At 35.5% G+C, this 22,140-nt stretch overlaps 2 protein-coding genes across 14 annotated transcripts in view; both read right to left on the reverse strand.

Annotated features, from left to right (window-relative positions):
• Positions 1–6,772, reverse strand: part of LOC125398813 (cytochrome P450 3A13-like) — a 42,962-nt gene extending 36,190 nt beyond the window's left edge. For both annotated transcript variants that reach the window (XM_087903415.1, XM_087903416.1), the window contains exons 1-4: positions 6,556–6,772; positions 4,751–4,844; positions 1,493–1,545; positions 283–382 (exon numbers count right to left, since the gene is read on the reverse strand). In XM_087903415.1, coding sequence (XP_087759541.1) covers positions 283–382; positions 1,493–1,545; positions 4,751–4,844; positions 6,556–6,626 — 318 coding nt within the window. In that variant the 5' untranslated portion in view covers positions 6,627–6,772. The remainder of the gene's footprint in view (positions 1–282; positions 383–1,492; positions 1,546–4,750; positions 4,845–6,555) is intronic.
• Positions 6,773–6,963: 191 nt separating this feature from the next.
• The window catches only part of LOC125398814 (cytochrome P450 3A13-like), a 90,665-nt gene continuing 75,488 nt past the window's right edge, over positions 6,964–22,140 (reverse strand). For all 12 annotated transcript variants that reach the window (XM_087903424.1, XM_087903427.1, XM_087903428.1 and 9 more), the window contains 3 exons: positions 19,753–19,915; positions 16,141–16,231; positions 6,964–7,091 (listed from right to left, as the gene is read on the reverse strand). In XM_087903424.1, the coding sequence (XP_087759550.1) occupies positions 6,979–7,091; positions 16,141–16,231; positions 19,753–19,915 (367 nt within the window). In that variant the 3' untranslated portion in view covers positions 6,964–6,978. The remainder of the gene's footprint in view (positions 7,092–16,140; positions 16,232–19,752; positions 19,916–22,140) is intronic.

A 22,140-nucleotide genomic window follows, 5' to 3' on the forward strand; every position in this document is an offset into this window, starting at 1 on the left:
GAACCCCAGATCTTATACATGTCAGTAAGCCCTATACCACTGAGATATATCCCCAGATACTCATACTAGAAATTTTAAATAGTCACATTTTTATTTTTTGATTATAATAAAGTTTGTCCCTTTCTATTTCCTACTCTAAATCCTCCAATATATCTCTTATTGCAGTCTCTCATACTGATGGTCAATTCCTCTTATTAATTGTCATATTATATACCTTCATTTTCATAATTACAAACTTTCAGTGGGTATATTGTTCTCATATTTAAAAAAAGAAATACATACCTGCCTATTTGTGAAGATAGAATAAAATTCCTTCACTAGCACGTTTTTTATCAAGCCTGGTTCTGCAATGACCAAAACAGGTTGCAGTCCCTCATATAGCCTGTATTGCGAAAACAGATATGGTTAAATTTTGATGCTGATGTTACTGTTGGTTCTACAAGACATGGCAACTTACACTTTCCAGCAGAAGAAGCCACTGCTTAGTTCAGGAGATGAAGAGAAACATAACCCAGGAAAGGATTAAATATATGACAACAAAATAGCTCTCTAAATTCCTCACAGTTAGAGCTAACATGGAGGAACTGAAACCCCTGAAAATAAACACATAGGAACAAACAATACTATTCTTTGTAATTTAAGTTCATGCACAATTTTATTAGACATTCAGAGGAAAACAGTAACAGATGGAAACTGAAAATCCCAGCAGGGGTCAAGTTGAAAGAAAACAGAACAAGAGTCATATTTTTTCTAAGTTATGCAGAAAGGTCAAAGAAAGAGTGAGGAAGCCCTAAAAATATCACAGAGGGCAGGAGTGCTAGGAATGCCAAGGTGCAAGTGTGTGTGCAACAAAATTTAATGAAAAGAGATACCATGAATTTAAAAAGAGCAAAAGGCAATTATTGAAGGTTTTGTAGAGAACAAGGGAAAGGAGAAATGATGCAATTATGTTATAATCTCAAACAATTAAAGAAATATTAACATATTAATATTAAAAATAAAATCAACATGTAATTTAACATAAAATAGCTATAAATCCCTATATTTATTTTTACTCCAGCCTGTATTTGAAAAACACATAATTACTGCAAGTATTATTTATAAAAATGATTTTTATTTTACTCAAGGCGAATGACTATGCAAGGGAGAACACTCTCCTGAATTATGATCACATATTACATGTGTCTGTAATAATGCATTTCACATAATTTAAAGGAACCCAAGGAAGGATAAATAAAGGTAAAATGCCTTATAAGACATTTGACAAACGTAGCCACTTGATCATCGAAGTGTGCAGACAAATCATTACTTGCAACTTTAAGACTGAAGGTTACAACACAAGCTGGCATATGCCACCCTTGGTAGACAGGCTTCCAAACACTATAAAATAGACAATGCCTCCCAAGTAACTTTGCTGACAAGCTATTCATGCAGTTTAGTGCCATATCACAATATCACAATACTATCTGATAGACATTTCCAGAATACTCACCCCCACATATCTCCATACTTGTTTCGGCATTCTACATCGAATATCGATATACCCTAGGAAGAGAAATAACATGAAAAGTCATTACTTTTCTATGTATGTTGACCACTATTTGAAAAAGGCATGACACAAATCTCAGGACACCAGTTTCTTTATTTAACTCCTTCAAAGTCAGTTGAAAGAAGGTCTCTGAGAGAGAAGAAGAAGATGCAGAAGACACATTACATGAAGAAATTAAAGTTATTCATAATTTCTTTCCCAGGGTATTATGCATTTCAATGTTTCCTTCTCTATTTAAAATAAGAATTTGTTCATTACCTGTTATAATGTTTTGATAATGTATTGACTCTGAAATCCTGAAACACTCCATCTTTTCTATTCTTTGGGAGCATGAGGGCACCAAAAATCAGGAAGATTGTCAAAAATATGCAAAATCTACTTTTTTCTCACTTACTGACCCTATCACCTGATCACGTACCTAGAATTCTTGTGTAATCAGTAAATTGAGCATATCATTTATGCTTGGAGTATATTAGATATATATAAATCTTATTGTTCAGATTAACTGAAAAGTAAGCAATAAAGTATAGGTAAAATAGGTTGGTGCTTTAGTGTACATGCTCAACATGGAAAGATGAGGAAATACCTATTTACATGAAGCAAACATAAAAATTGAATAACCAGTCTGCTTTACACCTCTAAAACCTGGCGATATATATATATATATTATATATATATATTATATATATATAATTTGTAGTTAAGTGGTATTGTAATTTTGTAAGATATAATTGCATGTAACTCAGTGTACCTCAAGCTCTGTGTGTATCATAACGGTGACCCAAAATCCTTATCCTTCTGATATTATCACCTGTGTACAGAGTTAAGAGATTTGTGCCATGGCCAGTATATCCATTTCTGTGATTAAGCTGAGCATGCTAGACAGAGAACTTCAGAATAAATTTCCTCTTCAGCAATGTTAATTTCAGCTGTGTGAGATTCGGTAACTGGGCAGGTGATGGAGTTCTACCTGTGGATCATCTGCCTCATGCTGAGAATCAGGCTCATGTAAGGTTCCTCTGAGGCCATAATGAAAGGAGAAGGAAACATGAGTTCTGTGTACTTGTCCAGGAGCAGACTTGGCTGGACTAGGGCTGGAGCCTGATCCTTGAAGGAATTAAAGTTGTAGTTTATCGGGATCAGATTCTTTCCCCTGGGCTGTGATTGTCAGTCCTAAAACAGCTAGATCTGGAATATCTTGTGTTCTCTTTGCCAATGTTGTTTGCCAAAGTCTGTTGACATTTGTCGTTAAGCCATGCAAATAGTATGTAAAAAAACAATGCTGTTTAACATACATGCTTGTCATGAGTTGTCAGCTTATGTAAGACTCTCAGTCTCAGTTATGTGCCTTCTTTTTTCTTGTCTCCAGTCTCACACTCCACTTCTCACAATCTTCCCATTTGGGACCCTATTTCCTGCAGGTTAAGGTGAAGTTGTGCCCAATGTGGGGCTCAAGTATAGAAAATATCAAGAATGAGCATTGCCACAATGAATATACAAAATGAGTCAGATCGGGGACTGTTTATAAGAAAGAAAGGGTAACAGAACAGCTGAGAGGTTCTAAAGAGCATTTTCTTTTCTTTGATAGGCTTACTTTGTCTCTGCATTCATGTTCTAGCTAATGCCTGTAAAGCATTTAGAAAAATTACTTATATTCATTTAAAAAAAAATCTCCTTGGTTCCCTGAAGAAAGTACAGTAAGTTTAAAGACATGTAAACGTGTAGGTGAATGGTTAAAAATACAATACAATAAAATACCATCTGTGAAGATCAAGAAAATTAAGATATTGTTGTACACACAAGTGATGAGTAAGCAGATACAGGAAACCATGGCTATCATCTATACAGCAAGTTTGTAGCCAGTCTTCACTACAGGAGATACTTCTTGAAACAAAACCCAAAACAGAAGAAAACATAATGCAAAAAGGTGTATTTTAAAGGAAATAAATTTAAAATGTCATCTGAAAAATGAAGGGAAAATTATTGTTTATTTTCAATTTCACGAGAGTATGGAATTATTAGTAAATTAAGAAAAAATCAGTTTGGAAGAATTATGATATGATCAATAGGCCTCAAGTTCTGAAAAGGAAATTTTCCAGCAGTAAGAGTTTCACACTGACACTCTTGTTGGTCTCCTGGGTTTGACCCTAGGGATGACAGTCCAGTAATTTGTTCCTTTAGAAAACATCCACAAAAGCTCTGTGCTCTGTATAAATTTAAAGGTCTAATTATCTATGTATGTCTCTAATTATATATGTATATATATATGTGTGTGTGTGTGTCTGTGTGTGTATACAGCTATATGAAAATACACAAATAGTTTATATTTATGAGTGTATATATGTATGAACACATATATACATGCTTATATATGCATATATATGCTTCTCACCACATCTAATTTTTGCATTTTTATGAAGTTGTCAAATAATGCTTTTTTAAATATCAAGTATCTTCTGTTTCAAAGCACAAATCTCAATTCATGTTTAAATATCAGAGGTTCACAGGCAACATCATCCCGTTTGTCATAATCCCACACCTCAGCATCCTGCATAAGGTTCTACTCTGAAGTGAAAAAGAGTAAAACTTTTTTGTTTCAGCTCTCAGTATACCCCCACTTACACACTCAAGAAATCATAAGTGAAAAAAACACAGTTAGAGACTTAAAAATACTAACAGGATTATGTAATGGTTATATTGAGGATTCAGTTATGTGCATATTCCTCAGAAGTAACTATGTGCCTTTATAAGCATTCACTAAAGTTGCTCAGCAAGAAAGGCAAATGTTAGAATTCAACTCTGATGTGACTACTGCATTAAAGTTGCTGAGATGCTGCCCAAGATCATTGATATATATTTCTTCAAATGCTGAATCAGTGAAACTGTAATTTTCTGGAATCTGTACTGAAAATACTTAAATCTGATGCTTCCAAATACTCTTTTTTAAGGTTTTTAGCATCTGGTAATACTGTGTTAAGATTTAAGACTGACACCTGACACAAAATTCAGGTCCCCAAATCCACATGTCAAATCCTGCCCAAGATAAATGGTCAAAGACAGGCGTATAGAACAAACTATTCTGAAAGCAGTAAAATTTAGCATCCAATGGCCATATACACGGATGAACTGACATAGTCTCATGACATTCATGAAACTGTCACAGACACAAGAAATAAATTAGGGAATACAATCGTAACTCACCTTTCTGTATTCAAGCATTGTCCCAACAAAAGGCAGAGGTTTGGGGCCAGGAATCCTTAACTTCTTAAACAGTCCATGTGAAGAGGTTCCATACCTAAAACATAGAGGAAGAAATCAGGTCATGAGCTTGTTAAAACACATATATATTCACACATGTACATACAAAATACATACATTAACCATGAATATACATTAATGAGGACATATGAGAATAAATGTATTTATGCTTCTGAATGTGAGAATATGTATATTCATGCATGTGCATAATTTCAAATATTATTTAATATTATATGGCACATAATATAAAATTATTGTAACACATGCATAAATATACATATGCAATCATTCAGAAACATAAATACACTTATTCACATATGTTCTCATTTATGTATATTATTCTGATTTATTTCCCCTTGGGTACAACTATTGACAGCTACAAAAGTCTATCTACTGAGCAAGAATTTAACATAAAAATGTGCTACAATTATCCCATTAACACACAATTTATTATAAACCTTTAGGTTAACTCTTGAAGGCCCCAGTCCTAAAGTTAATACGTAATAAAACTTTCTGTCCTTAAATTTGAATGTTACTGAGGGGCTCACCAGAGTTAGCAAGTAAGCCAACATCATCAGTGTGGGTAACCACAATGCAAGATTCATATGATTCTTTCTCAACATTATGTGAACAGTGAATATGAGGTTGCTCGATGGTGAAGGGTAGTCCACCAGCGTAGTCGCTGACAAGACTCTGATTTGTTCTGACCCTCATAATGAAAAGTGTACAGAGCTTCCCAGATGCAGCTCTTAGACTAGAATTATGGCGTTGCAGCTGAGAGCAATTACTGCTCTAGAAGGGGACAGAGGTTCAGTAACCAGCAACCACAAGACAGCTCACAACTGTCTATAATTCCTTGGAAATCCAGTGCATTATTTTTAACCACAATGGGCGTCTGAAATGCAGGTGGTACGTATACATACATGCAGGCAAATTTGTCATATGTGCAAAATAAAAATAAATATATTTTAAGGATATAGAGGTGGAGTCATCTTCTGTCTAAGAATAAAATTTTGGTGCTGCAGCTGTCTTTGCTCCATTCCTGCTCTTGCAATAAACACCTCAAACACATTCCTGTAATAACCACATAAACTCAAGTTTCTGCAAGGTGGACTTTAGACAAATGTCTATGTTAGTCTTCTCGTGGTGCCCTACCTTGGTCTTTCAGTGGTGCCCTGCTGAGGTGAAATATTGTTTCCTCTTGTCTTTCCAGGAAAGGTTGAACAGCACTAGGCTGTGCCCAAATGAAGTGACTAATTCTATCCTGTTTCTTCATAGATACTCAATGCTAGCTTTCTGTACTAAGATGATCACTCATAAGACATTTAGGTATTAACTGTTGTCTGTAACCCAACAACATCTGTGACAATGCTCTCAGAGAAAGTAGGCCTGAGTCTAAGTAATAACTAAAAGTTCATATGTATATTACTACATTGTGGGTTCTAGATCCTGCAAACCATCCTATTCTGTTGTGACAAACTAATGACAAACAAAGGCAGGAAACAATCCTATAGAAACAGCTCAGTCTAACCACTTTAAGCCTACTGGAACTTGAACAGTAATTGAGAACTTTTGACTGAAAAGCACAGTGAGATCCATGGTTTAGTTTACAGCCAAAATGTGTTCAGCTGTGACAGTATTAATTTCCACTGGATTATATATCTTCTGGTTTTCAGATAGATAAAAAAGGGTCTAAGAATCATTTCAACTCTAGGGCCACAAAGGAGAGGCATCCAGTCCTTACTCACAGGTAGAGGAGCACCAGGATGGTAGCCAGCAGTGCCCATGTTTCCCTGGAAAGGTTTAGAATCAGGTCCATTGTTCTTTTCTTCCAAAAACTCTGCTCTCTGACTTTTCCTTGTAGGTGAGGACTTTAGTTCTCCTTCTGAGACCAGGGGTGAAACTGTGAAGCTAAGCCACAGTATTTATGTTCTAGGAAAGGAGGTGGAGCAGTTGATACTGCCAGTAGAAAGACCAAGTGTGTATCTGTCATGGGTATGGAGAATATGGGTGTCCTCTTCAGTGGACAGTTCACAATAGTTCATGCTAACCCATCTTTTGACTTCTTCACTGTTCTTTTTTGTAGGACATTAATAAATAATTAAACCAATGCTCTCAGTGAGACCAGAGGTCATAGTTGTTAATCAGAAATGCCGTAGACTGGATTGACATTAAATTTCCTTTAATGTTTTTGTGGCTGTCTTCACTGTTAAAAACATTAAATCTTTGCATACAAATCTCATCTCTAAATCTTTATACATGTGTATTTCTTTCTCTGGAATGCCTGTGTATTATAAAAGGAATATTAGATTTCATAAGTATTTCTGGCAAAACAATCATCTCTTCCCTTCAAAATCTAAGGTTCATCTTGCATTATTTTGCTGCCTTTCTTTAATTAATGGAATATTCTTTTTTTCATTTGTATTTTTTATTAAAATACTTTTTTGATTACAGAGACAATTAATGAGAATATATACAATTATATATGTTGTAGGTCATGCCAAATATAATTAACGTATGCTTGGGAATGATCAAATTAATTTAAAGTCTTGAGAGATGCTGTCTAAATACAAACCTTTCAAGTGTGCCCAGTTCTGTGCCTTTTTTTACAAGGAAGCTTTAGTTTCTTTTCTCTAATTTGAAGGTTTTTTGATTTACAAATACTTGTTCAAATATGTTAATGACAGTCTTACTTTCTGAAACTTTGGAACTTATATTGTGGTCAGGCAGTGGTGGCAAACTTTAATTCCAGTATTTGGGAGGGAGAAATGGTAGATCTTTGTGAGTTTGAGGCCAGGCTGTCCTACAGAACTAGCTCTGGGACAGTAAAGGTTATACAGAGAAATCCTGTCTTGAAAAACTGAAAAGTTTTCCTTTGGTATAAAGACCCCTTTCACAGCACCCGGTGTAAACAAACACTACAATTTACTTGAATCACCATTTGCTTTTGTACCATAATTATGAATAGTTATAGTCATAACAAAATGTTATGGGAGAAACACAAGACAAAAACCTCACAATAAGCCCTTGTTTGATACAGGAAAGTGTGTGTATATATGGATTTAAAAATACTCTCAGATTCACAGAGATGCTTCACTCATATGTTTCCAATACTGTGCCAGTTAGATATATTAAAGATAGTTTCGGATGAACCCAAATGTAATAGGACATCACCCTTGGATTATCTTGATCAAGAGAAATCCCCAAGACTGAATTGTCCAATTTTTCTCTTGTGACTTGCCTCTGTATGGAATAGGTGGTGTTCAATCTGAGATTTATGCTTGTTGTTCTGTCTGGAACTATTGCTCATGTATGAGTTCATAACAGAGGACTTTATTCTATACTTGTTGAACATCACATAAACCATAATAAGGGAAAGAGATGATGTATCTTTTTACAGAATACTTTACAATTTTACATGGAGAAAACTGATTTATTGACCCCAACAAACATTGCAACACTCAGAAAACCAAAAAGTATTGTAAGTTTACAACAGTCAAAGTTAATCTATGGGCTGTTTGCAATGCTTATGGTAAATATTTAACTATAGGTTTGCTTCCAAACTGTTGGCCACTTTAGCTAATGATTATGACAACACATAAATACACACATGCATTACTCTTAGTCTGTGGCATGATGGAATACATAATTATGATTTAAACTGTGCATTAGCTTAGGTAGTAAAGGCTCCTTACATAGGAACTCTAAAGCAAATAAAGTTGTTTGGGACATTGCTGCATTAACAGCAGATTAAATGAACAGGGTAATTATACAGTAGGGTACCAGGATAAGTCCTGTGCAATATGAAGGTATGTTATTAACATCGCTGTTGGTCTAAAAATGTTCAAGCTCTTCAAATCTAAGTGTTATAAACTGCACAAGATATATAAAGTTGTGTCAATACACAGTCTTGATCAGATTGGATATTCTTAAGTGTTTGTTTAAGTGAGTTGAAGAGATTATTAACTTTCAATTGACTTTGTAATTGTTTAGGAAATGGAATGCTTTACATGCATGACCTAAATGATGTCATGACTGATGTTGAATTCAAAGATAAAAAAAGCCACCTTAGAAGCATGATGTCATACATATTATGGTATAGTGATTTTCACTGTCATCTGTGAACACACACCACATTCCTGATAGTAGAATCTTAAGTGATGTCTTAGGAATCACACAGGAGGAGCTGAGGAAGATTCTCTGTAGTTAGAAAGTCTTTCTGGTTCAGTCAAAAGAACAGGAAAGTGGTCCATATGCCCTCATAACTTTCCTGTATCCTTGGTTCAGATCCTAAAGACACAACCAATTAACTATTACCTCTTCCTGAGACACTACTCACCCTGTTTTTAGGCTCTTTTCCACAACTTGAAGAGACAGACTGCTCAGGTACACGCCAAGCCAGTCAAATGGACATATGAAGACCATAGCAGTTGAGAGAAGAGATAGGCAAACTCAACTGCCAGAACTTCAGATAGGTGGCCCACATATATAATTATTCTCTCGACATCCACCCTTACTAACATTATCAACAGTGACCCCTCTCATCCTAATCGCCATGTACCACCCATTAACTTAACATTAAGAGACTCTCTGCTTGACTAGATATCAGACCTGCTGCCTGAATATCAGGGCAGCAGACCAAAGAAGACCAAAGAGGAAACAGAAACTAAGGAACACAACAAACATCCATCAAAGACAAACTTAGAAATCAATACCTAGACCTGTAGTCATCTCAAATCTACATGCCTAAACTATGGAAGAATACAATCAATAACATCAAGGTCTGTATGTCTCTGCCAGAAACCAGCTATCCTACTATGGCAAGATCTGACAATTCTGACACAGCTGAAGCACAAGAAAATGACCTTAAAACCAACTTTTCAAAGATAATAGAGTTTCTTTACAAGGAAATAATAAACTTCTTAAAGAAAGGCAAGAAAGCAAGACAAACAAACAAATAGTTGGAGGAAACAACATGGTTTAAGACCTGAAAATGGAAATAGAATCAATAAAGAAAACACAACTAGAGGGAATTCTGGACATGGAAAACCTAGGTAGTAGACATGAACTACTAGTGCAAGCATTACCAACAGAAGACATGGAACAGAGGATTTCTGAAGAAATTGACACATTAGTCAGAGAAAATGTTAAATCTTAGAAATTCCTCACACAAAGATCTAGGAAATCTGGAACCAAGCCTAAGAATAATAGGAATAGAAGAAGGAAATTTCTAGCCCAAAAGCCCAGAAAATGTTTTCAACAAAATCATAGAAGAAAATTTTTCTAGCCTAAAGAAGAACATACATATAAAGGAGGAAAATCTTTAAGAACACCAAATATAATGGACCAGAAACAAAGACCCCCCTTGTCACATAATAATCAAAACACTAAATGTACAGAACAAAGAAAGACTATTAAATGTGCAAGGGAAAAAGACCAAGTAACATATAAAGGTAGGCCTATGAGAATTACACTTGACTTCTCAGTGCAGACTCTAAAATCAAGAAGGCCCTGGAGAAATATACTTCATACTCTAAAAGACTACAAATTCCAGCCCAAATTACTATACATGCAAAACTTTTAATCAATATAGATGGAGAAAAATGATATTTCATGATAAAGTCAAAGTCAAACAATATTTATCTAAAATCTGTCCCTAGAGAAGAAAACAGAAGAGAACTCCAAAGCAATGAGGTTAACTACATTTATGAAAAATAGAAAATAAGTAGTCTCATACCAGCAAGAGTGAAAGAAAAGAAGCAAACGCATATACCCCATCACTACTGCCATCACCACCATGACCACCAACAAAAACAAATAACAGGAATTAACAATCTATTGGTCACTAATATCTCTCAATATCAATAAAAAGACACAGTCTATCAGAATGGATACAACATATGATTCATCACTCTCCTTCATTCAAGAAACATATATTATATCAAAGATAAATATTACCTCAGAATAAAGTGTTGGAAAGAAAAATATTCCAAACAAATGTACTGAACAAGCAAGAGACTGCAGCTATCCTACTATTTAACAAAATAGACTTCAAACCTAAATTAATCAAAAGATATGTGATAAGGATTTTTCATACTAATCAAAGGAAAAACCCACAAAGCTGACGACATTTCAGTTTTTAACATGTATGCCTTAAAATTAAGGACAACTACGTTTGTGAAGAGAACATTACTGAAGCTTAATCAGACATCAAACCTCACACATTAATACTGGGTGATTGCAATAACCTTCTCTCACCAATGGACAAGTTATCGAGACAAATACTAAACAGACAAATAGTGTAACTAATAGATGCTGTGAACCAAAAGGACCCAAAAGATATCTACAGAACATTTCACCGGAAAACAGAAGCATATACCTTCTTCTCACTACCTCACAGATATTCTCCAAAACAAACCACAAAAAAATCAGGAAACAATTCCTTCCCCAATAGCCACAAATAATATAACTTATCTGGGAGTGACATTAAGCAAGCAAGTGAAAGACTTGGATGAAAATAATTTCAAGTCTTTGAAGAAAGAAAGAAATTGGAGTAAATATCAGAAGATGTAAAGGTCTCCAGTATTCATGGATTGGTAGAGTTATTGTAGTAAAAATGCCCATTTTACCAAAATCAATCTGTAGATTTAATATAATCCCCATTAAAATTATAACACATACCGAAAGTCATGAGGATACCTATGGGTCATGCTGCTGTCAGCAGGTTGCATGTTTATATTAATGGCTTATACTGCCACCTGAGGCCTTGTTGATGTCAGTGGTCTATGATGCGGTAATATCCATGGCCCATGTTACCACTGAAGGCCATGCAGTTGTCAGTGGTCCATGGGGCCACGTGAAGCCCTGTTGTTGTCTGTGGGGCTTCTGCCACCTGAAGCCATGTTAATTTGAGTGGCTTCTGTTGCCATCTGAGGGCATGTGGATGTTCTCTACTTGTGATGCTGCAGATACTACAACGGTGTCCATAGCCTATGACACAACAGAAGGCCATGCTGATGTTCATGGTCTGTTCTGTTACTAGAGATCATAATGAGTTTCATGACAAATCTTAGTGCCTGAGACAATGAAAAAGTTCATTGATCCAGGTACTGATGATGGTATAGATCATACTTCTTCTGTAGTATTGATGATTTCAGACTCACATCTGAGAGAGAGGGAACTAGAAGACCTATAAGATGACCCCCTATAACTGTTCCTCAAAAGTAACAACCTAGACAGAAAGTCATCAGAGAACATTCTTTAAATTTGTGATAAGGATGCTGAAGTGTTTCTTAACTGATGGCTTCTAACCGATGTACATATAAGTAAGGACTGTTTTTTTTTTAAGGGGTGGCCAACAGGAATTTCATCATGCTCCAGTAAGTATATGGGCGATATAATTAGGAGTTTTTCTTTTTGTCATGGGGAATTCACAAGGGAGAAAGGGTGGACCTGTGGAGATTTGAAAATGAGTGTAATCAGGGTGCAGGTTGGGAAACTCTCAAATAATCAATAAAAAAATTGAAAATAAATTCTAACATAATTCTTTACTGACCTTAAAGGGACAATATTCACCTTCAACTGGAAAAACAAAAAAGCCCAAATAGGAAAAACAATGGTGTACAATCAAAGAACTTCCAGAGATACCACTGCCCCTGATTTAAATTTGTACTATAGAGCTATATTAATAAAATCCACATGGTATTGCATAAAAACAGACAGGTTGACCAAACGAATTGAACTGAAGATTCAGATGTGAATCTACACATTTATGGACAGTAGAACTTTTATTACGAAGTCAGAAATAAAATATTGAAAAGAGACTTGTCTCTAGAGGGGGTCCCAGGTCCAAGGAGAGGTACCCAGTTGTTCCTTGGGCAGCAAATGAGAGGGTGCCTGAACTGGCATTGTCCCATAGCCACACTGATGTATAGCTTGCATATCACTATAAAACCTTCATCTGGCGATGGATGGAGATAGAGACAGAGACCCACATTGAAGCACTGGAGTAAGCTCCCAAAGTCCAAATGAGGAGCAGAAGGAGGGAGAACATGAGCAAGGAAGTCAGGACCAAGAGAGGTGTGTCCACCCACTGAGATGGTGGGACTGATCTAATGGGAGCTCACCAAGGCCAGCTGGACTGGGAGTGATGGAACATGTGATCAAAATGGACACTCTGAATGTAGCTGGCAATGAAGGCTGACTGAGAAGCCAAGGACAATGGCACTGGCTTTTGATTCTACTGCATGGACTGACTTTGTGGGAGGCTGGTTTGTTTGGATGCTCACCTTTATAGACCTGGATGGAGGAGGGAGGAACTTGGACTTCCAACGAAGCAGGGAACCCTGACTGCTCTTAGGACTAGAGAGGGAAGGGGAGGGGTGAGAGGGAGGGAGAAGACAAGTGGGGAGGAGGTGGAAATTTTTAATAAATAAATAAATATTTTTTAAAAAAACATTTGAAAAAGGAAAAGGAAAGCATCTTCAACAAATTGTGATTGTCTAACTGGATGTCTGCATGTAGAGGAATACAATGGCAATAAGATCAACAATTAAAATGGAACCTTATGAAACTGAAAAGTTTCAACAGGGCAACAGACACAGTCAAATAGAAAAAAATGGTACCCTGCATTATGGTTTCTAAAATGGGAAATGATGTACCTCAAGACCCAGCAAAAATTCTTAATAAAATTCTGGCAAACAGAATCCAAGAACACATTAAAAAATTGCCCATTATGATCAAGGAGACTCCATCCCAGAGATGCAGGACTGGTTCTACATACCAAGATCTATCAATGTAATCCATCATATAAATAAACTGAAAGTAAAAATTAATATGATCATTTCATTGGATACACAAAAAGCATTTTACAATATTCAACACCCCTTTATGATAAAGGTTTTGGAGAGATTAGGGATATAAGGATCATGCCTAATGTAATAAAAGCAATATATAGCAAGCCAAAAACTAATATCAAATTAAATGGAGAGAAACTCAAAGCCATTCCATTAAAATCAGGAACAAGACAAGGATGTCCACTCTCCCCATATCTCTTCAACATAGTTCATGAAGTTCTAGCAATAGCAATAAGACAACATAAGGAGATCAAGGGGATTCGAATCAGAAAGGAAGAAGTTGAACTTTCTCTATTTGCAGGTAATGTGATAGTGTACATTAGTGACCCAAAAACTCTACCAAAGAACTCCTACAGCAGATAAATACCTTCAGTGATGTAGCAGGTTACAAGGTCACCTCAAAAAAATCAGTAGCCCTCCTATACACAAAGGATAGAGAAGAAGAGTGGGAAATCAGAGAAACTTCAACTTTTACAATAGCCACAAATCGCATAAAGTATCTTGGGGTAACTCTAACCAAGGAAGAGAAAGATCTGTTTGACAAGAACTTTAAGGCATTGAAAAGAGAAACTGAAGAGGCTACCAGAAAATGGAAGGATCTCCCATGCTCTCAGATGGGTAGATTCAACATAGTAAAAAGGGCAATTCTACCAAAGGCAATCTATAAATTCAACACAATCCACATTAATATCCCAGCAAAATTTTTCAAAGACCTTGAGAGAACAATAATCAACTTTATATGGCATAACAAAAAACCCAGGAGAGCCAAAACAATATTATACAATAAAGGAACTTCTGGAGGCATTACTATCCCTTACTTCAAACACTATAACAGAGCTACAGTAATGAAAATAGCTTGGTATTGGCATAAAAACAGAGAAGTCGACCTATGGAATCGAATAGAAGACCCGAATATTAACCCACAAATCTATGAACACCTGATTTTCGACAAAGGAGCTAAAAGTATACAATAGAAGAAAGAAAGCGTCTTTAAGAAATGGTGCTGGCATAACTGGATGTCAACCTGCAGAAGAATGAAAATAGAACCATATCTATCACCATGCACAAAACTTAAGTCCAAATGGATTAAAGACATCAATATTAATCCGAACATACTGAACCTGATAGAAGAGAAAGTGGGAAGTAGTCTACAACACATGGGCACAGGAAACCACTTTCTACATATAATCGCAGTATCACAGACAATAAGGGCAACACTGAGTAAATTGGACCTCTTAAACTAAGAAGCTTCTGTAAAGCAAAAGACAGTGTCATTAAGACAAAAAGGCAACCTACAGATAGCAAGAAGATGTTCACCAACCCCTCATCAGACAAAGGTCTGATCTCCAAAATATACAAAGAACTCAAGAAACTAGATTTTAAAATGCTAATTAACCCAATTAAAAAATGGGGCACTGAACTGAACAGAGAATTCTCAACAGAAGAAGTTCAAATGGCCAGAAGACACATAAGGTCATGTGCAACCTCCTTAGCGACCAGGGAAATGCAAATGAAAACAACTTTGAGATAACAACTTACAGCTGTCAGAATGGCTAAAATCAAAGACACCAATGATAGCCTTTGCTGGAGAGGATGTAGAATAAGGGGAACACTCATCAATTGCTGTTGGGAATGCAAACTTGTGCACCCACTTTGGAAATCAGTGTGGCGGTTTCTCAGGAAATTTGGGATGAAACTACCCCAGAATCTAGCAATACCATTCTTGGGAATATACTGAAGAGATACCCTATAATACTACAAAAGTATTTGTTCAAAGATGTTCATGGCAGCACTATTTGTAATAGCCATAACCTGGAAACAACCTAGGTGTCCCTAAATAGAAGAATGGATAAAGAAGGTGTGGATCATATACACTGTAGAGTTTTACTTAGTGGTAAAAAATAATGCCATCTTGAATTTTGCAAGCAAATGGGTGGATCCTACGTATAACCCCAGCAGAACAGACATTAAGGGCAACATTGAATAAGTGGGACCTCCTGAAACTGAGAAGCTTTTGTAAAGCAAAGGACACTCTCATTAAGACAAAAAGGCTACCTTCTGACTGGGAGAAGAACTTTACCAACCCCGCAACAGACAAAGATCTGATCTCCAAAATATATAAAGAACTCAAGAAACTAGACTTCTAAAATGCTAGATATCTTGTTTTTGACATCTATAACTGAGACTATTAGTTATTTTACTGAGAATAAAAGCTGTATATATTAAAGTTATATTCATCTATGTTTTCTTCAGGAATAAATTAAAATCCAGGTACTTAAAATGCACTCTTTGAGGAACATATCAGAACTTGAAATAAGGGAGGGCTGAGGACCTTGAACTTCCCACAGGGCAGGAAACCCTGACTGCTCTTAGGACTGGAGAGGGAGGAGGAGAGGGAGTGGGTGGAATGGGAGGGTATTGGGAGGAGGGGAGAAAGTGGAAATTTTTATAAATAAATGAATAAGTAAAAAAATCAACCTTCATTTATGTTTCCATTTCTTGATATAATCCTCAGGACAATAGGTTTTTCTGGAGTAAGAAGCAATGTCTTTCCTAATTTCAAGGGAACCTAAAATAGTTGAAAAATACATTGGTAAGTTAAATGAATCATCGAATTCTACAGAAGGCTGATAGAACCAACATATTAAGAACAATAGCCACTTATGCCTGTGTTATCACATGGCTCTTACCCTTACTTTCAGGTTCTAAAAGTAAGAGAGGCAGAATACAAAGTTAAGGCTTGCTGAGCTATATAGTATGTTCTGTAGAATCTTGAACCTCAAGGACTGCGTCCTTTCTAGAAAGAAATCTATCATTATAATTGAGCAAATTACTTTTTCTGAATGTGGTGGTTTGATAAAACATGGTCCACAAAGGGAGTCCATTGGGAGTCCATATTAAGAGGTGTGGACTTGTTCAAGAATGTGTGGTCTTGTAGGAAGTAAGTCACTATAGAGATGGGTTTTGAGGTATCATATGTTCAAGCCATGCCCAGTGTCTCAAGCCACTTCCTGTTACCTTTGGATTAAGATGGAGACTTCCCTGGCAATATGTCTGCCTTTACACCACAATACTCCCAGTTGTATTGCTCCCTAGAGTAAATCTCTGAAATGTTAAATCACAACCTCAATAAAAATGTTTTGTTCTAAGAGTTTCCATGATCATGTTGTCTCTTCACAAAAATAGAGACCCCTACTAAGACAAACACAAAGAAAATCTTTAATTGATTATATGGAATATCGAAACATGCTTAAATCTATTCAAACTTCAACATACAAATTGAACACCTATTCTGTAAAAGGCCTGAAACAAAATTTTGATGTCTCCCCTAGAGATCTAAATTTTAACTGAAAATTAAAAGTTTGAACCTTGTAAACAACATTTGTGAACACAGAGAAAACACATTTTAACAGGTTATATAAGTTAATTTTTATTCAGTAAAACTGGAAAGACAATCACAAGTAGGGTTTGTACACGGTGAATGTTATCATATGATTCTGATTTCTAAACAATTTCTAAAACTTCCAAACTGATACTTGTGGGTTAATGATAATGGAAGGACTTTGGGAACATTTAAGGTATGAGTTCTCTGTATCTCTATAATTCAAGGATGGTACTTAAAAGGGAATTTTCACTCATTTTATTAATTTTTAAAATGATATTCTTGTCAGTTTGTGGCAGAGATGGCCATCCAATAGAATAAGAATCCTATATCAGCATAAAAATGTACAAACAGGATATGTCTTAGTTTGAGAAACTCGTCTTGTAGGTAGCTAGAGCTATCTTGTAGATTGCTAGATAGCTAAATCTTGCCTATGATCATAATAAAATTATTCTTCTGTATTGTGTTCATGTGTAGAGAAGAAAGACAGCTACACTCATGTCACCAAAGAGAAAATGACAATATTATATTCCTCTTCTATGATGATAACCTAATGACTTTCGAGTGTTATTTAATACAAAAATCATAATGTTAACTTTTTGGGCATTGTTTCATTTAAGTTAATGACAACCCATTCTTAAGTTCTTCAGAGAAAGAATTTCAACCATATTTCTAAATGTGATACATTACATTAAAAGTACACACAGAATAGGTCTGAGGACTTGAATCACCAGGTGTACATCCCATAAGAACATGTGTAACATGTGTAAACTCAACTCACAATGGTGAGTTTGTAACCCTAGGCTGAAGAACTTTACTATTTGATCACTGCTGTGAAATGCAGTCTGTTTTCTTTAAGGCTGGGACATATCTTAAGTCAGCAAGATTCCACACCAGACCCCAAAATAAGAACAATCATATAACATAAAATGGTCTTGATTGATTAAAAACTTAGGGAGAAAAGTGGAGATAGAGCACAACACTGAGTGTGACATGAGGTGAAGGTGGTCATGGGATAAGTTGAAATGTATGAATTCTCCAATAATTAATAAAGCATTTAAAAGAATACATAAAGAAATGCATCTGTTAAAATAATTTTGTAAATTTTTAATATTTAGAATAATTTTAAATTTTTTCAATGTATTGATAGATTTTAATATACAAAAGTTCTTTGAGGAATAATTTTAAGTTTTGGAAAGAAGAAAATTAGATGATTTAGAAAGCAGAGGATGCTTTAATAAATACAGAGAAAATAAAATATGAAAGTACATGTGATAGTCAATGGGCTATGGGCATAGCGGCAGTGGCAGCCTGAAAATAATATATCTAAAAGAGAGGAAAACATTTCACAGAGAAAATCTACTGAAAGTTCTTGGCTTGGAGGTGGCTTGGTTGATTTGAACATTCAGGATAAGATATAATGATGAATGAAGAGGGAAACAAAACACATGTATATATAAGAATGTAGGTGGATGCCTGATTGTCTAGACCAGAATCCATAAAATATGTGGAAAAGTGCATAAAATGGCTAAGCAAAGGAGTCTTTCATATTCATGAATAGTGGTTTGATGCATGGATTTTTGTCTGTGTTTTTAAATGGGAACTACTGTGGAACTTTGAAAGTCTCTTGATTGGTGAAAGATTTTGGACAGACATTCTGATATGACACAAGGACAATAAGGTGACCATTATACCTCTTGAAAATGAAATATATATATTTAATATATATATATATATTGAAATTGAAATATATATTGTGTTTCAGGTTAACTATATATATATAAAAAATTTGAAAATTAATATATATTTATAACTTAAAAATTTGCTCCATGGTTGTGGGAGCTAGAGGGGTCAAGGATACTAGTGAACATGTACCAAACTATCAACTAAACAGATCTCATAGGGGCTTGGAACCTGAAGCAGGAATCATAGAGCTTTCATGGGTCTGTACTAGACCTGTTGCATACAAGCTGTGATTGTTTAGCTTGGGGTTTCTGAGGAACTCCTAAAAGTAGGAGTAGGAATAGATGTCTCTGACTCTTTTTCCTGATCCTGGGGCAGTTTTTGTGTCACTGGGTTGTTCCACCCGCCTTGTTATGAGAGTTTATGCCTAGTCTCATTGCATTTCGTTATGCCGTGTTCAGTTGATATCCCTAAAAGGTTTGTTCTTTTCTGAAGGGAAATGGAGGATCAATGGATCTTGGGATAAGGGAGGCAAGGGGGACTTGGAGAAGGGGCAAAGGAAAGGGGAGTCTATGGTAAATATGAATTTTATCAGAGGAGAAGAACAAAACAAGTCTGTTCCATATATGGTATATACAAGTATAAAAAATGCAATAACAAAGTCTATTATTTTGTAGAATACTTATATAATGGTAACAAGAAAAATTACTCAGCTTCAATAATACTATACATAATCATATAAGTAATATCTTCATTTAATAATCATGATCTTTCATTTAAACTTAGATAAAGACTTATTGCTCCAGAACTCAATGGCCCGAGAGCCCACACATGGTTTTATACAGATCTCTCAATAGAGGATACATTAGGAAGAAATAAAACAGTACAATCCATATATATATAGATAGATAGATAGATAGATTCAATATATGTTATATATTTTAGTATATTTTTATATATACTAGTTAATAAAATTCCTATAAATAAAAAACAAAAAATCCCCCAAATAAAATATTCTGTCTCACCTCTGTTTCTTCACAAGGCAGCAGGGAAATGTACTGCAGGATTTTGACAATAGCAAGTTTCATGTTAATGAGAGCAAACCTCATGCCAATGCAGTTTCTACGTTCATATCCAAAAGGCAGGTATGTGTAAGGATTAATTCTAACTTTATTTTCCTTCCTGAACCTGGTATCACAATTGAACCAGAACATAATTAACAAAACATGAAATGCACAAAAGAAACATGTTTGCAGTTTCCAGTTTTCACTTACATCCCTCTGCCAGAATCATACAGGGAACTTCAGGGTGTTCAATATTCCAATCATGGAGTGTTTAATTCATTATGAGATTTGGAAGTTAATATTCTTTCTATAACTTTACAGTAAAGGAGCTCCTAATGTAAACAAGATATGAGTGGTGAATGTTCATTGAAATTAAATGTGTCTTTAACGTTTAAATTATTAAAGATGTTGAATGTTATCAGTGTGTAAACATCACAAAGTACTTGCTCGGGAGAAGGAAGGATTGCCCTGACACTTGAGTTGGGGATTTGCTCACTGTGGATGGAGAAGATACATGTTATTAATGAGTTATTTCTATTCCAATCCCTACTCCCCTCACCATCCTCTCTTTTCTTCCTGTAAACGTTTCATTCTAGTCATCCCAGTCTCTTTCCTCTTCCTCATCCTCTTTCTCTCCAGCCCTCTTTTTCCTCATTATGATCCTTTCCCAATATCTGTCACTCCCTCACCATTCTCCAAAAGTCATTCAGTGAAGTAGTTAGCAAGGACACAGCTGCTTCTGTACTCTGTTATCCCTGAAATTTGTGTCCATCCTTCCCATAGGAGAAATGCTGATTCAGTAAATGCTCTAGAAGACTTTTAACCATCTATTCTGTGAGAGTTATTAAGTATCAAAGAAGATTATGAAACAATTTCTAAGCTATTTTGTAGGACAGCATTGGGGTCAGGTGAAGGTTGTATTGGTTTGTTTGTACAAGTTGAGCTTGGTGGAATCCTGTTGGGGAAGAGTACATACACACACATGAGAAACACTGGAGTTTCTATAGACATCTTATATATAATGTTTTATTACAATCATATTTCTTTTCTTTTCTTTAAGACAGCGTTTCTCTGAGGAGCTAGGAGCCTGTCCTGGAACTTGCTCTGTAGGCCTGAATGGCCACAAACTCACAGAGCTCTGCCTGACTCTCCCTCCTTAGTGCTGGAATTAAAGGCATGTATTACCAATACCTGTCCAATAACAATATCTTTTTAACTATTTTCATTCCTCACTCCATGGCCTAGTCACTGATGCCCCCTGAGTCTATATTATCTGAAAGTTGGAAAAACCATAGAAATGGATAATAAATGATGTCTGAGTTTATAGTCACTAAGATAAAGTATGTGTATGTGGTGGCTATATAGATGGGACATAGAATTAACCTAATCAGAAAACAGGAGCAAGTCAATTCTTTTTGTCTAATAAGCACTATATAGAGAACAACTGCCAACACCAGAGACACATGGCTAAGAATACAATATCATAGGCATCCAGAACTTCACGACAGAGGTGTATAAATTTTTGGTCTCCTAGTTTAACTGCATCTATCTTAAACTATCATTTTTACATGAGGAACATGATATAAATTAGTCAGGTTATTTATAGGTATATATAATCCACACCAATACATATGAGCACCTAAATAATAATTTGAGAAAAAAAGAGGTTATGTACTTGAAGAAATATAGAGAGGAATATGATTTTTACATTTTGGAAGGTGTCCAAGAGTTCTAGTGACAATATGACCAACATTAAAGAAATAATAACCTAACAATTTAGAAAATTATCTAATTGATTTTCTAATTATGTTAATTGTGTTTGTTCTTTTTGACACACATACACTCATTCTCACATACACACACAAGCATATATTACAAAACAGCATTTGTAGGTCATAGAAAGCAATAATTTATAAAAACAGGATGAAACTTATATTTTTCTAATATTTAAATATCTATACACATTTAGCAATATATTCAATCATTTCATATATTATTGAAATTGGTATTAAGTATTTGTGGCAGTTTGAATGAAAGTGGTCCACAGGATCATAGGGACTGGCACAATTGGGAATTGTTGCCGTTTTGGAGGAAGTGTGTCACTGGGGGTGCCTATGAGGTCTCTGAGGCTCAGCCAGGTATTGTGGCTCAGTCTTTTATTTCTGCTGCCTGCTGATCTGGATGTAGAGCTCTCAGTTATTTCTCTAGCCACATGTCTGCCTACAAGCCACCACACTTTCTGTCTTGATGATAACAGACTAAACCTCTGAACTTTAAGCCAGCCCCCATGTAATGTTTTTGTTTATAAAATTTGCTATGGTCATAGTGTCTCTTCACAGTATTGGAAAC

This window comes from Myodes glareolus, chromosome 2 (assembly GCF_982192425.1).
Source record: "Myodes glareolus chromosome 2, mMyoGla1.1, whole genome shotgun sequence".
NCBI classification, from domain to species: Eukaryota; Metazoa; Chordata; class Mammalia; order Rodentia; family Cricetidae; genus Myodes; species Myodes glareolus.